We start from the raw sequence: 20,192 nt of genomic DNA, 5'->3' as shown, positions 1-20,192 counted from the left end.
GCACAGGGCTGACCCAGGTTCGATTCCCAGCATCCCATATAGTCCCCTGAGCACCACCAGGAGTAATTCCTGAGTGCATGAGCTAGGAGTAACCCCTGTGCATTGCCGGGTGTCACACACACACACACACACACACACACACACACACACACACACACACACACAAAGCAAAAAAGGTAATTAAACCTAAGAATGAAATAAGACACTGCGATCAAATAATCAAGCAGATTACAAAAAGAACCAAATTCTCAGAACCAAAGAATTAAAAATAAAAATTGTTGTAACAGGTCCAGAGAGTTAGTATAGCAGTTAGTTAAGGTGCTTCCTTTGGAGGCAGCTGACTTGGGTTCAGTCCCTGGCACTGCAAATGGCTGCCTGAGCACTTCTGGGAGTGACTCTTGAGAACAGACCTACAAGTGAGCCTTGACTGGGGTGGACCAAAAACCAAAAGTGTTTAAAAAACAAAAGTCTTGGAGCTGATTTGATGAAATCTGATGCAATTTTCCTCAAAATGAGTCAAAGTCTTTAAACACAGAGGCAGGGTCCAGGAGAGATAGTTCAGAGGTTAAAGATACATGTCTTTAGTGCTCCAGTCCCCTTTTCCAAGTTCAATCCTTGCAATGTATGGCGTCCCACTCTCAGAACTATTTGGTGTGGCCATGGTGTTATCCTGACCATGGCTATGTTTCTCTGGTGCCACCAGTACCATGGCTTCAGTATCCTAGTACCACCTAGCATCACTGTGTCCTAATATTGATCTACAAGGCCTGGCTGATGGAGTCTCACTGAGAATAGTTCCTGAGCTTTCTGAATATTGTTTGGGAATCCCCCTACACCCCTCCATAAAAATAATTAGTACAGGAAAGTGATAGTAAAGTGATAGTTTAACCCCTTTTCTATCACTTTCCTGTACTGATTATTGCACCAAGCTGAACCCAGTTCAACCCCTGGCAATTCAGATGGTCCCCTAACCATCGCCAGGAGTGAGCCTTAGGCACTTTGAGAAGTAATTCCAGAGCAATGTGGTGCTGGCCCAAACAAACAACAAATGAGTGAGTCAATCCTATTACAAACAGGAAATGAAGACATCATGCCGGAAGTGAGATGTTCGAGGCAATGTGAAGACTGGAAAGGCTGAGGGGATGGTGCTTTAATGACCAGCCAATGAAGCTGCCTGCCATTCTGTGACAAAATCTGGAATCCATCCCAAAGAGCAACTGCCTCCTATATTTTCTTTTTTTTAAATTTTATTTTATTGAATCACCGTGAGATACAGTTACAAGCTTTCATGTTTGAGTTACAATCATACAATGTTCAAACACCCATCCCTCCACCAGTGCCCATTTCCCACCACCAATCTCCCCAGCATACCCTCCCCCTTCACTTTCTACCCTTCCCCTGCCTTCATGGCAGACAATTTCCCACATACTCTCTCTCTACTTTGGGGCATTATGGTTTGCAACACAGATACCGAGAGTCTATCACTTTCGGTCCTTTAATCTACTTTCAGCACACATATCCCACCCGACCAATCCTTCCAATCATAATTTTCTTAGTGATCCCTTCTCCATTCCTGCTGCCTTCTTCTCCTGCTAATGAGGCAAGCTTCTAAATATGGAGCAATCTTCCTGGCCCTTGTTTCTACCATCCTTGGGTGTCAGTTTCATGTTATGTTATTTTGTACTCCACAGATGAGTGCAGTCCTTCTATATCTGTCCCTCTCTTTCTGACTCATTTCACTTAGCATGATACTCTCCATATCCATACACTTATAAGCAAATTTCATGACTTCATCGCTCCTAACTGCTGCACCTCAGATATTTTCTAATGTACTGTTTCCCAGAGTGGGTGGCCTGCCCCCTGTGCTCCCTGGAGAGTTCTGGGGTGATTTCTGCAAGGGAGGGAGCATTAAGGTGAATCTTCAGGGGGGCAGAAAGCAAAAAAAATTCCTAAAGAGGCAGTGGTGGGCCAAATAAGTCTGGGATCCACTGATGTAGCAATTATCCCATAGGCAGGGTTTGAAAGCAAGTACAGTGGGTCAGCTTTGTCAGGTGTGAATAGTTCTGAGGTCACTCTCTCCTATGCCACAGGAGAGTTGAGAACACAATGCTCAGCAGAGACTGTGGCTTCAGCTTCTCCATGGAGGCCTGACTTATAAAACCAGGATGCAGAAGCACTGTGACTTTGAACTCTGCCCTCGAAGACACCATCTCTCAAAGTCTCTTCCCTCATCCCTGAGTGGGGAGAGTCTGTATTGTTCATGAATGTCTAAGCTATTGTGTTGCCCTAAACTCTTCCCTTTCTTTCTCTCGTTCTCCCTTCATCTTTGTATTAGTACAGACATTTTTCTGTTTAACTTTTTCTTTCGTTCCTTCCCCCCCCCCCCCATTATATTCCTGAAATGTTCAAAATGTTGCTTAGAGATGTATCTGCACAGAAGAAACACACAGAGCTCAATGCCAGGCAACAGACGGTGTGCCTGGAAAATTTTAGATTCAAAGCCCTGTTGTCATTCCCCTCAGCTGACAATAGCAGGCGATCATTTTTTTCCTTTTTCCTTCATAATTATTTTTGCAGGGGCACACCTAGTGCTGCTCTGGGCTTACTCCTGGCTCTGCACACAGGTATCACCTCTAGTGGGGTTCAGGGGACCATATGTGGTTCAGAGGATCGAACCCAAGTAAGCAGTTCAAGGCAAGCCTTGAATACCCACTGTATTACGGTGCTGGCCCATTGTTTAGAATTTTTGGCAGAGGTACTTCAGGTTCAGCCCCCAAATATGTAACTTGACAGATGTAAAAGCTATCTTAAAAGAGAGATGATGGCAAACACAGAAGCAAAGGCATTTTTGACACTGACAGCATTTTCAATGAAAGTCTATAAATATCTGATGCTGTAGACAAAGAAAAGACAGGCTCATTTCACAAGAAGAGGTTGCCAAAACCTAAATATTCTATCAGTAACCAAATTGAGAGAATAAGTACAAACACCAAAATATTCCAACTGAACATAAGGTATTGCAGTGCTACCTATTTTTACAAGGCCAGCACACTAGTTCTGGAGCCACATAAAGCCAGATTTTTCTATCCATTTTTGATATTTTTTCCCTCCTTTCACAGTTTTCATCCTTGTGGCTGGGCGACAAAGGAAAAAGTCTTAGAATAATAACAATACTGTTATGGTACTTCCTAATTATTCAGTCCCTTCCCAGTAATAATTTTCCCTTTACCTGTATACTCGGGATTTCAGAAAGGTTAAGTGATTTACCCAATCTGGGTCAGCTTGCAGAATTTCAGAGCCAAGATTCAAGCAAAGATCTTTCTCCTTTTTTTTATTCTTTATAATGCGAATACATGCTGCTTTAGAATGATTCTTAGACTCTAAAACTTCCACGAAGGCTGGAGAGAGAGCACAGAGCTAATCTGCTGGACTTGCATAGAGCTGAGTCGGGTTTGAGCTCTCCGACTCAGATATGAGAACACCAAGTACAGTCTCCCTAGCTCCACTAGGAGTGATCCCTGAGCACAGAGTCAGGAGTAAGTCCTGTGTGGCCCCCAGTGAAACAAAAATGAAATTACAGGAAGTGCCACACAACTCAGCGTCTCTTACATAGTTTCCACCCTCAACTGAAATAAAACTTTCTCCAGAATTTTCACATCTTTCTTTTTTGTTTTTGGTTCAGACTGATGGAGCTTCAGAGAGATCCCAGAGGGTAAGGCATTTGCTCTGTTTTATCCCCACATCACCTCAGAGGCACAAAGCCAGAAGAAAGTCCTGAGCACCGCTGAATGTCACCCCTATACGAAACCTGAAATAAATAATGCTACATGTGACCTACATCCAGGTAAAACATCATCCTGAGATGCTGGACTATGAATGTAATTAAACCTGGAAAATGGATTTAGTGTGCAATATATTGATGATAAACACACTAACCTAAACAAAACTTTAACTTCACTTTATAGCTATCATTTATGAAGAAAACAATAGCTTTCCAGAATGAAAGTCACTATGGCAACATACAGATTCAAGTCAGGTGCCTCTTGGGCAGTGGTAGCAGTTTTTTACGTTTTCTCAGAAACTTTCAATTAAATCTTAAAATGTGTCTCAAACACTTATGTTTTGGGAGTGTCTTAACTGAAATTTCTTTCTTGAGGTTCAATTGATTTTTCTCTGCTAATAATGAAAAATCATCTGATTATAGAACATTTTTGGGGTTTATCTGGTTGCAACTTCCATCTCTTGCAATTTGGATTCCCATGTCAACTGTCAGGACCGTCTGAGGATATCCATTGCCCGGGAGAAATTAAGAGAGAGTCAGGGGACAAGAGAAAGTTTTAGTCAGGGGGTCCCTTACACTGAATGTTGGTCATTCTGACTATCTGCTGGACAGTTCCCACACGCCCCCAATTAGCTAAGATGGTGTTGTGGGGGAAAAAAAAGACTACCATGTGGAAAGGTCTCTAGATTTACAAGTCAGGATGAGTTCCACAAAGAGATAGAAGCCAAACCAGAGTCTCTGATGAAGATCAATCTGAATTTGTGATATGAGAAATGGCAATAGTGGTGACTTTAACTCAAGATATGTTTAACAGGACCCAGTCATAGACAAGTAAGTGCATTAAGACTCATGGCAGATGGCAGGTGAGTGAGAACCAGTGTTTGCTTCCCCAAAAGTGATTTATTTATTTTAGTAAAGCAAAAGTTTTTATTGAAAGAAATTTACTCAGATAGATACCAGGAGAGAGAAAAAGAAATGCAGGCTCAAGAGAGAACCTGGACTTCTCCAGAGTGGTAAAAGCAGACTAAAGAAAGAGTCAGATAAAAACAATGATTTGGTACAATATAAAAAAATTGATTCAGCTGAATAAAAGCAGGTGCATTTGTGTGTATGTGTGTTTTGTCACATGTAAGCACACATGATGAAGTTTATCAGGAAAATATAGACAAAATGTTTTGTAGATGACTTAGACTTGTGATCTCCAGCTGTGAAGAAATTGGAATAAATGGTAACACTGAAGAATAATAAGCTTGTTGTGCTGGATAAGGACACTGAATATAAGATAGGAGAGAGGACAACATGCTCCGGGGAATACTTTCACAGTATAGCTTGGAATGTATTTGTAAATTTAGTAAACAAATAAAACTCAAGTATTTTTGAAGAAACATAGTAATGGTGATTTATAATTTTGTCTCTTTAGAAGTAACTTTTTTGTATTTTACTGATGGTCCATTGACTTGTAATACTATGTAAATTTCAGAAGTTTTAAATCACTGTATAACCCTCACTTTCACACACCACCAAAGTTCTTGTACCACTTCCATTATCAATTTACAATTCTGAAAGAGGTTGGTTGCTAGATTACTATGGGAAGAAGAGAGTAATAGGTGAATAAAGAAAAAAATGTGAATTAGAATTAAGGGAAGTCCTGAAGACAGATCAATGATATTGACAACAAATTTGATCTAAGTAAAAAAATGGTGAATAAAAATAAATGAGTAATTACTGAGAAATGAAAATAAAAATAATTAATTTCTCATTTGTTAGTTAAACATATACTACATACTCACTTTGTGTCAGGCATGCTGCTTAAATGGGTCATACAGCATGGTTTAGGGACATAATGGGTTTAGTTTTATATACCCATTTAAGCACAGTGGAACAATTAAGCCAACAACTGTCAATAGTTGAAGTTGTGGAAATAAGAGAATTTTCAGGAATAAGAAATCAATATTAAGAACAAATGTGAGGGAAAAAACACTACTTGGTACTTGAGCCCAAAGGAGCGGGGACTATTAACAAAGTTACACTTAAACACAAGTAAGTGGGCCCTGATGAGACCCTGAGACTCTTCTGACTGCTTCTTAGGCTCCTTAATGGTCATGATCCCAGAGGCACACAAATCTCGGAACCCAGAGACTTTTGGCAGAAATCACTCCAAACTTAATTATTAAAATTTCAGAATTCCAAGATTGTGCAGCTGTGTGACATCATATGATATTCATAATAAGCAACAGAAAACAAATTGTCTAATGTTGCCTTTTTGGCAGGTCTGAGCATTGGGGGAAAATTCCAAATAATAATGGTGGGCCTGGTGTCAAAATATTGAATATAATCAAAGTAGAGAGAGTAATGTGGAAATTATCTGCCACATAAATAGGGGGAGGTGGTGGGATGAGGGGTATACTGGGTTCTTGGTGGTAGGAAATATGCACTGGTGAAGGGATGGGTGTTTGATCATTGTATGACCGAGACTTAAACCTGAAAGCTTTGTAACCGTTCTCATGGTGATTCAATAAATAAATTTATAAAAAAAAAAGTCAGGTTTCTGGAATGAAAAACAAACAAAAAAACAAATAATTGGGGGTCAGAGAGATAGCATAGTGTGTAGGGTGTTTGTGAAGCATACAGCTAACTCAGGGTTGATCCCCATAAACACAACAATCCCTTGAGCACAGAGCAAGGAGTAATCCCTGAGCACCACTGAGTGTGACTTTCCAGCCCCCATCATGAAAGTAGAGAGCCAAATTAATGGTACATTTTTCTACTTCTTTTTGTTTTTGGTGGGATGTGGGGGTGCTTGGTCCTCATATGGTGTTGCTCAGGGGCTACTCCTGGCTCTGTGCTCAGGGTCATTCCTTGAAGTAGTTAGGGAACCATATGCTTTGGTGCTAGGGACTCAATTCTCAGTCAACTGCATACAAGGTAAGTGGTTTAAATCCTATGCTTTCTTTCTGTTCCCAACTAACACTATATCTTAAGAAATTCAGGGTCTTGGATATATCATATATCAGTCAACTTTTCAATGAGAGTAAGAAGGGTGAAGCTGGAGGACAGTAATTCATTTCTAGAAGTCTTACTGATAAGAGAGAATATGGAAGTCAGGTTGAATGCTGAGAAGTTGGGAAAATAAAACAAATATTGGTGGTAAAAAAAGATGGGCATGTAAAATATGCTTGAGACTACAACAGCTAACAGTGCCAGGCACTGTCTATTTGTTTTGCATATATATATGCAAATATATAGAAATATATATTTAAATATATATAAATATATAAATAAATATATATTTATATATTTATATATATATATATCGCTGGAGCGATAGCACAGCGGGTAGGGCGTTTGCCTTGCATGCAGCCAACATAGCCGACCTGAGTTCGACTCCTCCGCCCCTCTTGGAGAGCCCGGCAAGCTACCGAGAGTATTCGATATGCCAGACACAGTAACAACAAAGTCTCCAATGGAGACGTTACTGGGCCCGCTCGAGCAAATCGATGATCAACGGGAGGGCCTTTACCTTTTTTACCTTATATATATATATACCTGTGCAAATTCCTATCATAATTCATGACTTCTAGATTGCTATGTCCTTTTTGCTTTTTTTCTTTTCTTTTTTTGCAGATAGGAAAGTGGAGAAATAAATAGATTAAGAAGCTTGCATGTCTTACCTAGTTGATGAGTTTTGATTTGAACCCAGGTGGTGTGACCTCAAAATTTTTTGTCTATTATGCTTTATTATGAAGCTTGATGGAGCACAGTTGAGTGTGTTGGGAGAATAGAAATATAAGCAGGAGAGATTTCCTGTTTATATTTCCATGTTTGATGCTACAAGTTTGAAGCATCAAACTTGTAGCATCAAACTTTCATACTGTAAGTTTGATGTTGATGTTATAAGGGTGGTGGCCTTTGAAAGCAGCCAACCAAGATCAGGATAAAGAGACAAAAAAGGAAAGTGAACCAGAGAATTTCAAGCTCTGAGATACACACCTCTCACATTCTCTCTCTCTCTCTCTCCTCTCTCTCTCTCTCTCTCTCTCTCTCTCTCTCTCTCTGTGTGTGTGTGTGTGTGTGTGTGTGTGTGTGTGTTTATGTCTGATATTATGTGAGTTTGAGGGTCTTTTTGGTAAAGCAAGATCACTGGCTCAGCATGCTTAAAGGGGATCCCTGTTTCTCAAGTGCAGATGAGGGAAGGGACTGAGAATATTCTGTACATAACCCCTGTATTTATCCTGTGTTATCAATGAAAGCTTATTTCACACAGGAAAAGCAATGATCATTAGTTATTCACAGAAGTAGCAGCAATCCCTACTCAGACATACATATGAAATTCAGATGGCACTTAAGCTGTGCAAACCCCATTATTAAGCAGTGCATAAGAACTAAAAGACAACTTCGAATCTCACAGATATCCTCACTGTCTCAAGTGGCTTTAATGGCAGAAAGAAACAGAAAGCGCAGCCTGCCTAAATCAATAGCATACTGATGTACACTTTTCTTTTGTGTGTGTTTTTATTCCTCTATTGCAAGAAGTGTCTGCTATTTAAAATCTGTTACTAGGTGATAATGGCAAAGCACATCTTTCTCTCTCCCCAAGTCAACCCTAGACATTTCACCGTGTGTTTGCAAGTAAAAATACCTGTTGCCGTGCACATGAGAGGCGCAGAATGCAAAGCTGTAATGGAGCAGGGTTGGGTCAATGACAGCACCGTTTTCTGAATGTTCCATCAACTCTGCAAGGTAGCAGAGATGTCTGTGACAGCCTCTTACTCCATAACGGGCACAGTACTCATCTAACACAAAGACCTGACCAGGGCTAAACCAACCCTGTAAAAGAAAAAAGAAAATTTATTTCCTTTCAACACCAGGGTTTTCTTTTCTAGTAAGTACTAGGTTAGACATTATAAGAAGAAGCTGAACTGAAGTGTTTTTTTTTTAAAAAAAGTTTTTATTACTGGCATGTTTCACGTTATTGTCAGCAGAGACAATGTCATCAATTTGGGGTCCAATCTGGGACACTAGCAGCCAGTGTTTATATTTCTCATTACTGTAACAGCAAAGTCTATACAAACTGCTCCTTGCTGTCATTCAAAATTAGTCAAATTTATTCATGGAACCTACATGACCAGTACACAATGAGTGACATCCCCCTCGGAGCCAATCTGTACATAAACCAATTAAAGTGAATAATAAAACACTGTAATTAAAATCATCTAGCTACCAAAAGCATATTACAATGTGAACTATAAGAAAAATTATGTGCACTTGAATCTTTGTTTTTTCATAGAAAGATATGACAGGGTTTTGTGATACTTTTATTTTAACCTCCATATAATTGTAAAGTTTGAGCTAAAGCAGGTTTCAAGTACACAATGACGCATTGAATGAGAGGTGCTGGATAAACAGTCTATAAATAAATTAATGAACCATTATTGTGACTGTGGCAATAGTTGTTTCATTTCTTCCTGCCAACTGAAATATCTCTGATGAGCTGGAACACATCTTGACTAAAATCCTGCTTCAAAGAGAATGCAATTTTATTGCACGCAGCTACCATAATCAGTAGCCAAGAGATTAAGTGCAACATAAAGATTTTATGAGAAAAATTCCATATGAATTGCCACTGACAATATTGAAACCTTGGGAAGAAACACAATCCTCTATGCCCATGTTCTAATGCTCACATTTGAAGGACATTCCCTTGAAATGAAAATTGTCTTTATATCCAAAATTTTGACTAGTTTCAACACACCCCGAATTCTAGGTGAGCTACCTCAATAAATTCTTATTATGGGGAAGTTAAAAGATATTTTGAGGGTCACATAAAATCAAAGCTTTCCTTTTATGTGCAATCCCCGATCCTGAATGTCCAGAGAGATATCAGTAAATCCTATCATGGAGGATTTTATATTAGAAAAAAATTCTTTACTAAAGTTTTATTTCATTTCCACCTTCATTCTGGTTCTACCTTAACCAGAGCGACAGAGAAACTAAGGTTCAGCATCTGCCTGAGTCTAATCTCCTGTCCATCGAGTGGCACAGTGGTGGACTCTAAGTGTATAATTTTCAAATTGGGAACCAATCGATTGGAATCCTTTTTCCCTAATTCTAACTAGAGATATGAAATGATTTGGAAATAAAATATCACCTCATCACAACTATTTCTCACTTTTAAAAATCTTTCATCTTCAGATGTAGGGAACTAGTTAAACAACAGTGACTCACCAAGCAAGAATAGGAATCGTTCAGTCTGTGATCCAGAGTCTGCCTCTGGAGTAGTCGAAAAAGGAAGGCATGGTCAAGCTTGCAAGGATTTGCGGATATAAACTCATCCATACCATGTTTCTGAAAACGGTCTGCATCTGTATAGTCAGAAAAGCACAAAGATTTGTTCCTCTGGTTCAATATGGCAACTTCTGACAAAAACTTTAGTTTCTGAAGAACACAAAAAGCATATCTCACATAACAGGAGACTACTCTCTAGTACATAAATATGAACACAACAATTCTGCATGGTAGTATATATTGCAGGCCTTTTTTTAAATTAGTGGAACACCATGAGGTACAATTGTAGGCTTACAAACTTTCGTGCTTGGGTTTCATTTATACAATGATCGAGTACCCATCCCTTCACCAATGCCCATTCTCCACCACCAATGAACCCAGTAGCCTTCCCAACCCCCACCCCCCACCCCATCCCCTCCCACCCCATCCCTCCTCTGTGGCAGGGAATTCCCTTTTGCTCTCTCTTTCTTTTAGGGTGTTGTGGTTTGCAATAGAGGTATTGAGTGGCCATCATGTTCGGTCTATAGTCTACTTTCAGGAAGAGTCTAAAATGAGAGGGAAGGGCTGGACAGATAGACCAACAGCTAGGGTACATAGTTCATTAGTAGGAAACCCGGATTTGCTCCCTGGCAACATATGACACCCCAACATGATGTAACCCCTGAGCACAAAGCTGAGAGTAGCACCACTGAGTGTGGACCCAAAATTAAAACAAAATAAAAGAGAGGGGGGAAATGTATAGAATGGATTAGGATGAAGTGAGAAAACTTTTCACTCAAACCTATTTCTAATAACCATTCACAAGAATAATTTTCAAATGTCAAGAAAAATTGATGCATTTTAAGTATGCATTTACTGGAAAAAAGTGACTGGAAAAGAACCCTGGTCTATTCATAACAACAACAACGACAATAAAAACCCTCAAAGTGATGGTTAAAAGCCCGCTTTCCAAGTGGCAATCTAGGGCAGAACTGAACGCATAAGCTTCAGCTGGATCACTTCCAGTTTCTCTCTCTCTTTCTCTTTTTTGTGTATAGAGCTTTTAATGGGACTAACGTTAATACAGAAATGGCAATGAATGCTCTCAAACTTCAAGTTTGAGACACATGAAAAAGGGAGCATCATGTTTGTGCAAATGTGTAGACAAAGCGTAACATCCCAAATGGCACTTCAATCAAAGGTCCAAATTTATTGTTCGTTACAGATTGCATCTTTCAACACATGTAGACCCTGCGGGTTTATCAGAAGGCAGGCTTTTATGATTGCTTTCATTACTGTACGTTTTGTCAAAGTTTTCAATGTCAGTTCTTTACAGAGAGAGAGAGAGAGAGAGAGAGAGAGAGAGAGAGAGAGAGAGAGAGAGCGCCCCTTACTACCCAAAAGGAGTGCTGGGGTGTTACTACATTAGCTCTGTTAGAAATGCAGCATGTGTTGGGCAAGCAATCACAGAGCAAGATAAAAGTGGACTCTCCTCACAATGATAGAGGCTCTATTGTTCCTGAGAATTCCCAGAAAGATCTTATTCTGACCATCACAAGCAGCAGATCCTAAATGTTAGCTAAATGCAGTTTCAGAAAGCTCTATGTATAATCCTAAAATTGCAAAGGGAAGCAGACAAAAGTTTATCGATTAAACTCAATTATAGAGTCAGACTGATAATAAAACTCAGCATTGATCTGTGGACATGATGCTAACATAATCAGTCACATTTAGTTATTTAGCCCAGATCATATTGATCCCTGTCAAGTTCAACTTTCAGCCATATTTGTGGATGAAAGAACTATGTAATTCAAGTTGAAGGGTCTTCAGATTCACGTTTTTAGGACAAAATTCACAAACTCAATTATATCTCCTATCAAAAATGTATAAAAATGTGAACGTAACAACTTGGCAAGGAATGGTAGTTCACTGATGATATAATATATGAGGTTATGATTTATGGGGAAAGTAACATATATATTCCTTTACATTTAATAATATTCACACTTTCAAATATATCAATTTTTTATTTTTCCACTTCTTTTAGTAAAAACATTTTTTGTATCACCTTCCTGAAATTAAATTATTAGTTTTATATAACATCTGCTGAGTTTTCCCCCATTATTTCTTTCACTAGAAGGTCATAACAAGAAGCTAAAAATAACACCCATTAATGACTTATCTGTCTAACGTAGAATAATATCACTTCAGAGAAAATCTGTAATTCTCCCTTTTAAACAAAGGTTTTTACAGAAAATTCTTATTTTCTGACAATGGGTATAGCATGCTAGCATCATCTATTTAGAAAAGGTCTGCTACTATAGCCCCTAAAAATGATAGTCTTACAAAACAATGTTACTTCAATAAAAATCATATGCACAAATAAAACAATAGGTAGTTTTTAATATGGAGAAATTCCTAAAAAGAACCTACTGTTTATTTCTACAGGTGAATATTTTCAAATGAAAATATGAAAGTAATTTATTATTATTTTCTTCATGAAATATAATTATAATATAATTATTAACATGGTAAAACTTTCCGACTCATATGTGAATAAAAAATTTTTGCACAATATTTTCTAATAATTATCACACTTTACCCCCTAAAATCTAAAGGACCATATGGAATGCCAAGGATAGAATCCATATTGGCTGCGTTCAAACTCAATACCTATCTGCTGTACTATCACTCTGGCCCCGATGAACATTTTAAATCAAAATGTTTTTCCTTCTTCTGTAACTAATAGTAATGACAATCATTTTTTGTTGCTACTGTTGTGAGCAATCAGGGAGAAGAGAAAAATGTAGGGAGGATTGCACAAGGGAGCAAATAGACAAGAAGATAAGGCCTCTATTAGCATCCAGAGACCACTCAAAGGTGTCTTGGGACTCAAGCACCAAAGGACCAAGAAACTGCTGTTTGCTGAGAGCTCTTTTTCTCCTCTGGTCAACTCTATACTGAATGTAGTAGTGGATGGACTTTTTGAAATAGAATTTGGCTTAAAAGTATGGTTTGGTGAAGAGTTTTCATTAGGTAAATTTACCATGACCCACATCTCATTTTGGCTTATAACGTAAATTCTCATTGATCCTGAAATTTGTACAGTATTGGTACCTGAAGCTGTCAATTGGTATCTGAATCTAAAAAAAAAAATGGGTCTTTTAGAAAGCTAAAAGCGGCACAAAGAAGGATAACATCTTTCTTTTATTAAGAGAATCCTTATTGGCCTTAAGAGCAAGTATGTAAAATTTAAAAATTTTGTCTAGCTAATCCTGTCTGGTATATGCCTGTTTTATGCTTTAGGTCAAAGAGAAACTGCTGATAGACTCATTAAATAGAAGTTTGTTCACACTTATAATATTGGCACAAATAATAGCATGGTTTTGTTAAATTGATTAAACATGGATATGGGTCTAAACATTTTGCTTTCAGTAGCAAAAAGCATATGAGTCATATTTTCACAAGATGTCAGTTTTAATCAATACATACAGACAGATCTAGAAACCTAAACAAAGTAACCCAATATTCAACATTTACTTGGAATAATATATTCAGTGTAAAGTAAGGCATATCGTATCTACAAAAGACATTTAACTTACTCTACCAAATCAGAAAAATAAGCTCATAAAAATTGAACATATAAATTTATATGGCCTGAAGGATCTCAGAATGTAACTTCAGTGGGTTCATTTTTGTTTGTTTCTTTTTGATTTTCTTTGGGTCACATTTAGCATTGCTCAGGGCTTATTCCTGGCTCTTTGCTCAGGTGTCACTCGTGGCAGTACTCAGGGAATGCATGCACTACCTTATTCACTGTACTCTGTCTTTGGCTCCTGCTGGGCTTAGTATTAACATTCATTTTCAAATGGAAGTTCAATTATACCATGGAGCCTTGAATTATATAAAATGCAGATTGTAGTATGTTACACACATATGTAAGAAGAAAGAAAAGCAAGATGTTTGCACAGTATTTTGAAGTAAGATAATAGAATACTTGTTAGGTAAAAAGCAGTACACTATTTTGAGGGAAAAAAAATAGAGTGACATAACCCACTTTTATTTCTTTAGAATTTCTATACATGTTTTTTACTAATGAGATAAGTAAAAAGATTTCCTATCAGGAAATCAATAATTACAATAGTCATAGTCACCATCATCCAGATCTTACAAAGAATAATAAAAATTTTCTCCCAATAAGCTTTAAAATTTATTATTTTGATTTGACTAGTGGATATATATGTATACATACATGTGTATGTATATATATACAAACATATACATATATATGTTTAGATTTAAAATAACTACATTGTTTTCAGGTATAAAATAGATACTTCAAAGAAATTTCAGAAAATAGAGAACATGAAGAAGCGCCTGTAATCAAATTAAATGAATTCATGGTAAATATTTTAGGTATATTTCTTTATAATTCTGTGGTACTGGTAATTGAACCCAAGGTCTCACACATGAATGCACATGGTCTTCCACTGAGTCACATTCTTGGCCCTACCTATAGTTTTAATTGGATTTTTTTAAATTATGAAAATAATGCCACATATGTAAGCTTAAAATTTTTATTTACTTTTCTCCCCCCTTTTTTTGTGGGAGGGGGACAAACCCAGTAGAGCTTAAAAGTTGCTTTTGGCAGTACTTGAAAGATCATGGACTGAACCTTGGCCTCCACATGCCTAGAGCTATCTCTCTGATCTAATATTCATCATCTTTTGTGTGCTATTTTTAAAAGATTCATACTTTATTTTATGCGTACATGTATGTAGCACAGTGGTTAGGGTGTTTGCCTTGCACGAGGCCGACTGGGGTTCAATTCCTCCGCCCCTCTCAGAGAGCCCGGCAAGCTACCGAGAGTATCCCACCTGCACGGCAGAGCCTGGCAAGCTCCCCAGGGTGTATTAGATATGCGAAAAACAGTAACAACAAGTCTCACAATGGAGACATTATTGGTGCCCACTTGAGCAAATCAATGAAAAACAGGACGACAGGGCTACAATGCAGTGCATGTATGATAGATATTTGTAGGATAACATTGGTTTGTCCTTTCTGCCTTGCCACAGGGAGCTTAGGTTTATTGTGTTACTCCCATCACAGTGCTCCCATTCCTCTCTTTCTCTGTAATCTCTTTCTTTGTGCTCTTTAACTTGGAAATATTGCTTTTCTCTTCCCTTTAAGTCCTTTGCATAGTTAATTCAGGCAATGTCCTTTTTGTATAGACACAGGAAGATGACTATTCATCATTCATCATCTTTTGATGAATGAGAGACAGAGAGAGGGAGTTACGTTTTTGTAACTTGGGAGTTAATTGACTCTAAATGGTATTCATCCCTGGGCATCTGTTCTCTTATCTTAAGGCTCAGTTGTCCTTACTTCCTAGTACCCCCAAAGCAGGGTCCCAATGAGGCACTGGATGGATCCAGGGCAAGCAGTGAACTATACTGGCATCAAAATGGGCCAGGCCAAAGAGCAACAATAATTATAAGTTAAAAGCATGGTCATGGACAAATTCTGTCATGATCCAAAAAGTAACATCTAGATTAGGACCCTGTGAGGATTAAGAAAGATTATTCTGGCCTGAGCGCTGTAGTCTGGGATCCATAGTGAGATGTAGCCAGGAGAGCCACCCTATAAGCTCATTGTATTTCTTACTGTGTCCATACAAAATAACTAAGAATTAGAATTAAGATGTAATTAAGATGTTTTAATTAAGCTATTGGAAGGAGAGGAGAAACACCCCTAGGTGGTATTTCCACCATGGAGCTGAGCCTGATGGGTGATTAGGAAGGGCCTTTGATATACTGATTGTGCTACCTAACAGGATGTGGTGGCTCTCTCAAACGTGGGGATTTGGGAAGAGACAGAGAGATGAGGAAGAGAGAGAGAGATGAGGGAGAAGGAAAAGGAGAGAGAGGGGGAGAGAGAGAGGGGGGAGAGAGAGAGAGAGAGAGAGAGAGAGAGAGAGAGTGTGATCAAGGCAGCAAGATGGAGCGCCGAGAGAGAGAGAGAGATCAAGGCAGCAGAGAGAGAGAGAGAGAGAGAGAGATCAAGACAGCAAGATGGAGCACCAAGAGACAAGACAAGCAAGGGGGACAGAGGGAGATGAATGTAGGGGAAGATTGCAGGAGCATGTGCTTGGAGAGATGAGGCATGTGGCTGGCTGTGAGAGGGAGCACAGAACGAAGAACTGGAGAGACAGGAGGAGACAGGAATGAGGGCCAGTGTGAGACTAGAATAGGGAGTTTGGTGAGACTGGAGCAGGCACGTGGGGAGAATTGAATAAATGGCAACTGATCACCAATCAGCCTGGTAGCCCTCGTCTCCTCTTTTGTGCGCCCATGGCATTGGCTGTCCCTGGTCTGGGAAGAGGCCTGAAACCACTGAATGTGGGTGGCAAGAGAAAGCTGGTGGGGTCCCTAGCCACCTGGAGATATTGTCATGGTTTCTATTTTTCTTTTTTTTTTCTCCAGTAGTTAATCATGTTTATTTTTTGTTTGGTAAGGTAAGGTAAAGGTAAAGGCCCTCCCGTTGATCGTCGATTTGCTCGAGCGGGCCCAGTAACGTCTCCATTGGAGACTTTGTTGTTACTGTGTTTGGCATATTGAATACTCTCGGTAGCTTGCCGGGCTCTCCGAGAGGGGCAGAGGAATCGAACTCGGGTCGGCCATGCTGGCCGCTTGTAATGCGAATGTCCTACCGCTGTGCTATCGCTTGTTTAAGGTTAATTAATTAATTAATTAATTATTAATTTTATTGAATCACTGTGAGAAAGTTACAAGCTTTCATGTTTGGGTTGCAATCACACAAAGATCAAACACCCATCCCTTCACCAGTGCACATTCCCCACTACCATGATTTCTATTTTTCTGTTGCGGCAAATAAATATACTTTTAAAGCATAATGGTAAGGCTAGGGATGGACTTATAGTGAGTAGGACATTTGTCTTGCATGTGGTCAACCTGGGTTTGATCCTGAGAATCTCATATGGTCCCCTGAACCCTCCCAAGAGTGATCCCTGAGCACTAAGCCAGAAGCAAGCTCTGAGCCCTCCTGGGTGGGATCCGCAAAACAAAACAAAGAAAAAGGTAAAGTTAGTCTAGCAACATGCGAACTAACATGTTGTTTTAACATAGACAATAGGAGACTAACATATCAATCAAGATCATGATACTCCTAAATATATTACTGAAATCATGAAAATACTTACCCTTACCAGCTGTAGGTTAGCAAATAAAAGAAAAAGCACATTTTAATTGGTTTTAAGAAATACCCATTTCTGTGTCATTTTCATTTTGTGATTTGTCTTAGTTTGTACAAATTACTACAAAAGTTTTTCTTCTAAGCGATGATCGAGAAATACAAAAAAGGAATGGCATGGAAACCAAGGAAGGTGGGCAATACAGTGGATAACACTACTCTTTGGAGTTGTCCAGTGGCCTTTCTGAAAAGGTCATGCCAATATTCTCACTGGGGTGAGAAAAAAACATATACTTTGGGCTTCATCTGCTGGTGCTCAGTGCACCATCAGGAACCTGAGATCAAATCTAGTCTCTTGTATGTAAAGTATGTGATCAGCACTTTGAACTAGTCAGGCTACATTTCTGTGTTTTCCTTTCTTTCCCCCTTTTATAAGAAAAAATAAAACAAGATGGTCTGCTTTCAAAAAAAAAACTCTTACAGCATTGAGGGGGGCTGGAGCGATAGCACAGTGGATAGGGTGGTTTGCCTTGCATACGGCTGACCCAGGTTCAATTCCTCCATCCCTCTCAGAGAGCCCGACAAGCTACTGAGAGTATCCCATCTGCATGGCAGTGCCTGACAAGCTCCCAGTGGTGCATTTGATATGCCAAAAACTGTAACAAGTCTCACAATGGAGATGTTACTGGGCCCACTCAAGCAAATAGATGAACGACGGGAGTACAGTGCTACAGTGCTATGTCATTGAGTACAAGTTCCTGTTGTGCTTTGTGAGATAACTGTAAAACTGAACACATGGGCTGGAGTGATAGTACACGGGTAGGGTGCTTCCCTTGCAGGCGGCTGACCCAGTTCAAATCCCAGCACCACATATGCTTCCCTGAAGCCCACCAAGAGTAATCCTTGAGAGCAGAGCAGGATCCAAGAGAAAAAAAGAGAAAGAAAGAAAAGAAAAAAAGAAAAATGAGCACATGCCCTCTATCTTGGAGTCCCTGGTTTGATCCCCAGCACTGCTTTCCCCCGAGCACCACCAGGTGTTGCCCCTGAACCCCCAGTCTGAGCAATATAACCCTGACGCATTTGATAGCCAACACCACAGAAGTTTTTGCAAAGAAAGAGATTATATGGATATCTAAATCAATTGGCTATTTAGATTGATCATTCATTAATTCTGTATCAGAGAGTCATTGCTTTCATGCTTTTGGGTTAGTGGCTTTAAAATATTTTTCTTCCACTGTGAGTAAGCTGGAATATAACACGAGCTCTGAGAATCTTCGGATATTTGTATTTTGGATATTATTTACTCTCCAGTACAGCAATGAAGGAAGGTGACTTTCTCTCAATGTCAACCTTCAAGTCAGTGGTTGTCAAATGGAAGCGAATTTTCTCCATCTTCAGCCCTGCCTCCCAGAGAATGAAAATTGCTTGAAAGTATTCTGGTTGTCAGACCTGGCAGAAAGAAAGAACTCAACTGGAAGTATGTAGAAGCCAGTGATGATGGCAAATATTCTATAATGTGCAGCATAGCCCTTCCTACAGCTATGAAATCAAAATTATCTAACCCCAAATATGCATGGTGCTGAGGCTGAGAACTATCACAATGATGTATAGCAACGTCCTGCCATTGTTCATCTATTCGCTTCAGCGGGCACCAAAAACGTCTCCATTGTGAGACTTGTTATTTTTTTTGCATATTGAATACACCACTGGAAGCTTACCAGGCTCTGCCGTGCGGGCAGGATACTCTTGGTAGCTTGCCGGGTTCTCTGAGAGGGACAGAGGAATTGAACCCAGGTCGGCCGCGTACAAGGCAGATGCCCTGCCTGCTGTGCTATCTCTCATAGACCAATTATTCTGGAACTAGAGACATACAAAATTAATGCATCTGCCTTGTACTGCAAGAAACCCTGATCAATAAATGGTTTCACCAGGGGCCACTCCTGAGCATAGAGCCAGGCATAAATTTTAAGCACTGTTGGGTGTGGCCCTCCAATCAAACCTAACCAAACCAAATATCCCAATCATTCTTATTTCTGTCATAGTGGCATCTTGAAACGGTAATTACACAGATAAACATATACTACTGTCTTAAGTTATTTAAATAACTTTAAAAGGCACTGGTGGTTTAAAGCCATAATAAAAATAATAATGTCTTGTGGAACAGATAATCAATGAAGGAGGAAGTATTGATCATTAGAAGTCCAGAGGCCAGGAGGGGAGAAATGAATGTAATCTATGGGAAGGTTTATTTATTCTCCATGAAGTAATGTATCACTTCAATTAAATTCAAGGACAAATACTTTAACTTCTAAAACACAAGGATAACTAGAGTTGAGCTCATATTTCTTTTGGCTAAAGTGCCTTTGTTTAAGGTGACCAGATGGAATACAGAAGGGTAACTCAAAGGAAAATAAAATAGTTGTTTGATACATGAAAAGTAGGGTAAGAAAAAAATGCATGTTAAGAAGTGAGTACCTTGGAGAGGAATCTTGAGAATAAAGTGTGTTGAATAGAAGATAATAAGTGAGCTTAATATTTAAGACAAAGTGATTTGTCGCAGGAGAAATCAAACAGTTTTGCAAAATGTAAGCAAATAAAACATTTGGTTTCATGATTATTAAATCTGTTTGAATGTTTTGATAATTAAACAATATTAATAGCCCATAAATTAAAATTTATAAATTCTCAATATTTAAAATTTTCAGACTGAAATGACAAGAATAAGGATATTCAGAAAAAGAAGTCAGTCTTAATGACATTCTTTTTTTCTTATTCAGCAACAGAAAGAATCTCTCTTATCTTTTGGGGATGTATGAACAAATCTAGGAAGTGAAAGTTCATTATTCCAGTATTCTGGAATCTTACTGATGCCACTTTAATTTGGTAGTTCTTATTTCCATAGGATCATTCCACAAAATTAAAAATACAATTAAGGTAA

The 20,192-nt window shown here is 38.9% G+C and overlaps 1 protein-coding gene across 8 annotated transcripts in view; it reads right to left on the bottom strand.

The window, feature by feature from the left end:
• Positions 1–20,192, bottom strand: part of CADPS2 (calcium dependent secretion activator 2) — a 546,904-nt gene that overhangs the window by 140,615 nt on the left and 386,097 nt on the right. For all 8 annotated transcript variants that reach the window (XM_056118152.1, XM_056118156.1, XM_056118154.1 and 5 more), the window contains exons 12-13: positions 10,007–10,143; positions 8,421–8,608 (exon numbers count right to left, since the gene is read on the bottom strand). In XM_056118152.1, coding sequence (XP_055974127.1) covers positions 8,421–8,608; positions 10,007–10,143 — 325 coding nt within the window. The remainder of the gene's footprint in view (positions 1–8,420; positions 8,609–10,006; positions 10,144–20,192) is intronic.

Source organism: Sorex fumeus, unplaced genomic scaffold, assembly GCF_029834395.1.
Source record: "Sorex fumeus unplaced genomic scaffold, SorFum_2.1 ptg000037l, whole genome shotgun sequence".
NCBI lineage: Eukaryota > Metazoa > Chordata > Mammalia > Eulipotyphla > Soricidae > Sorex > Sorex fumeus.
The sequence above is the reverse complement of the archived record's forward strand: the minus strand, read 5'-3'. Positions and strand labels throughout refer to the sequence as shown.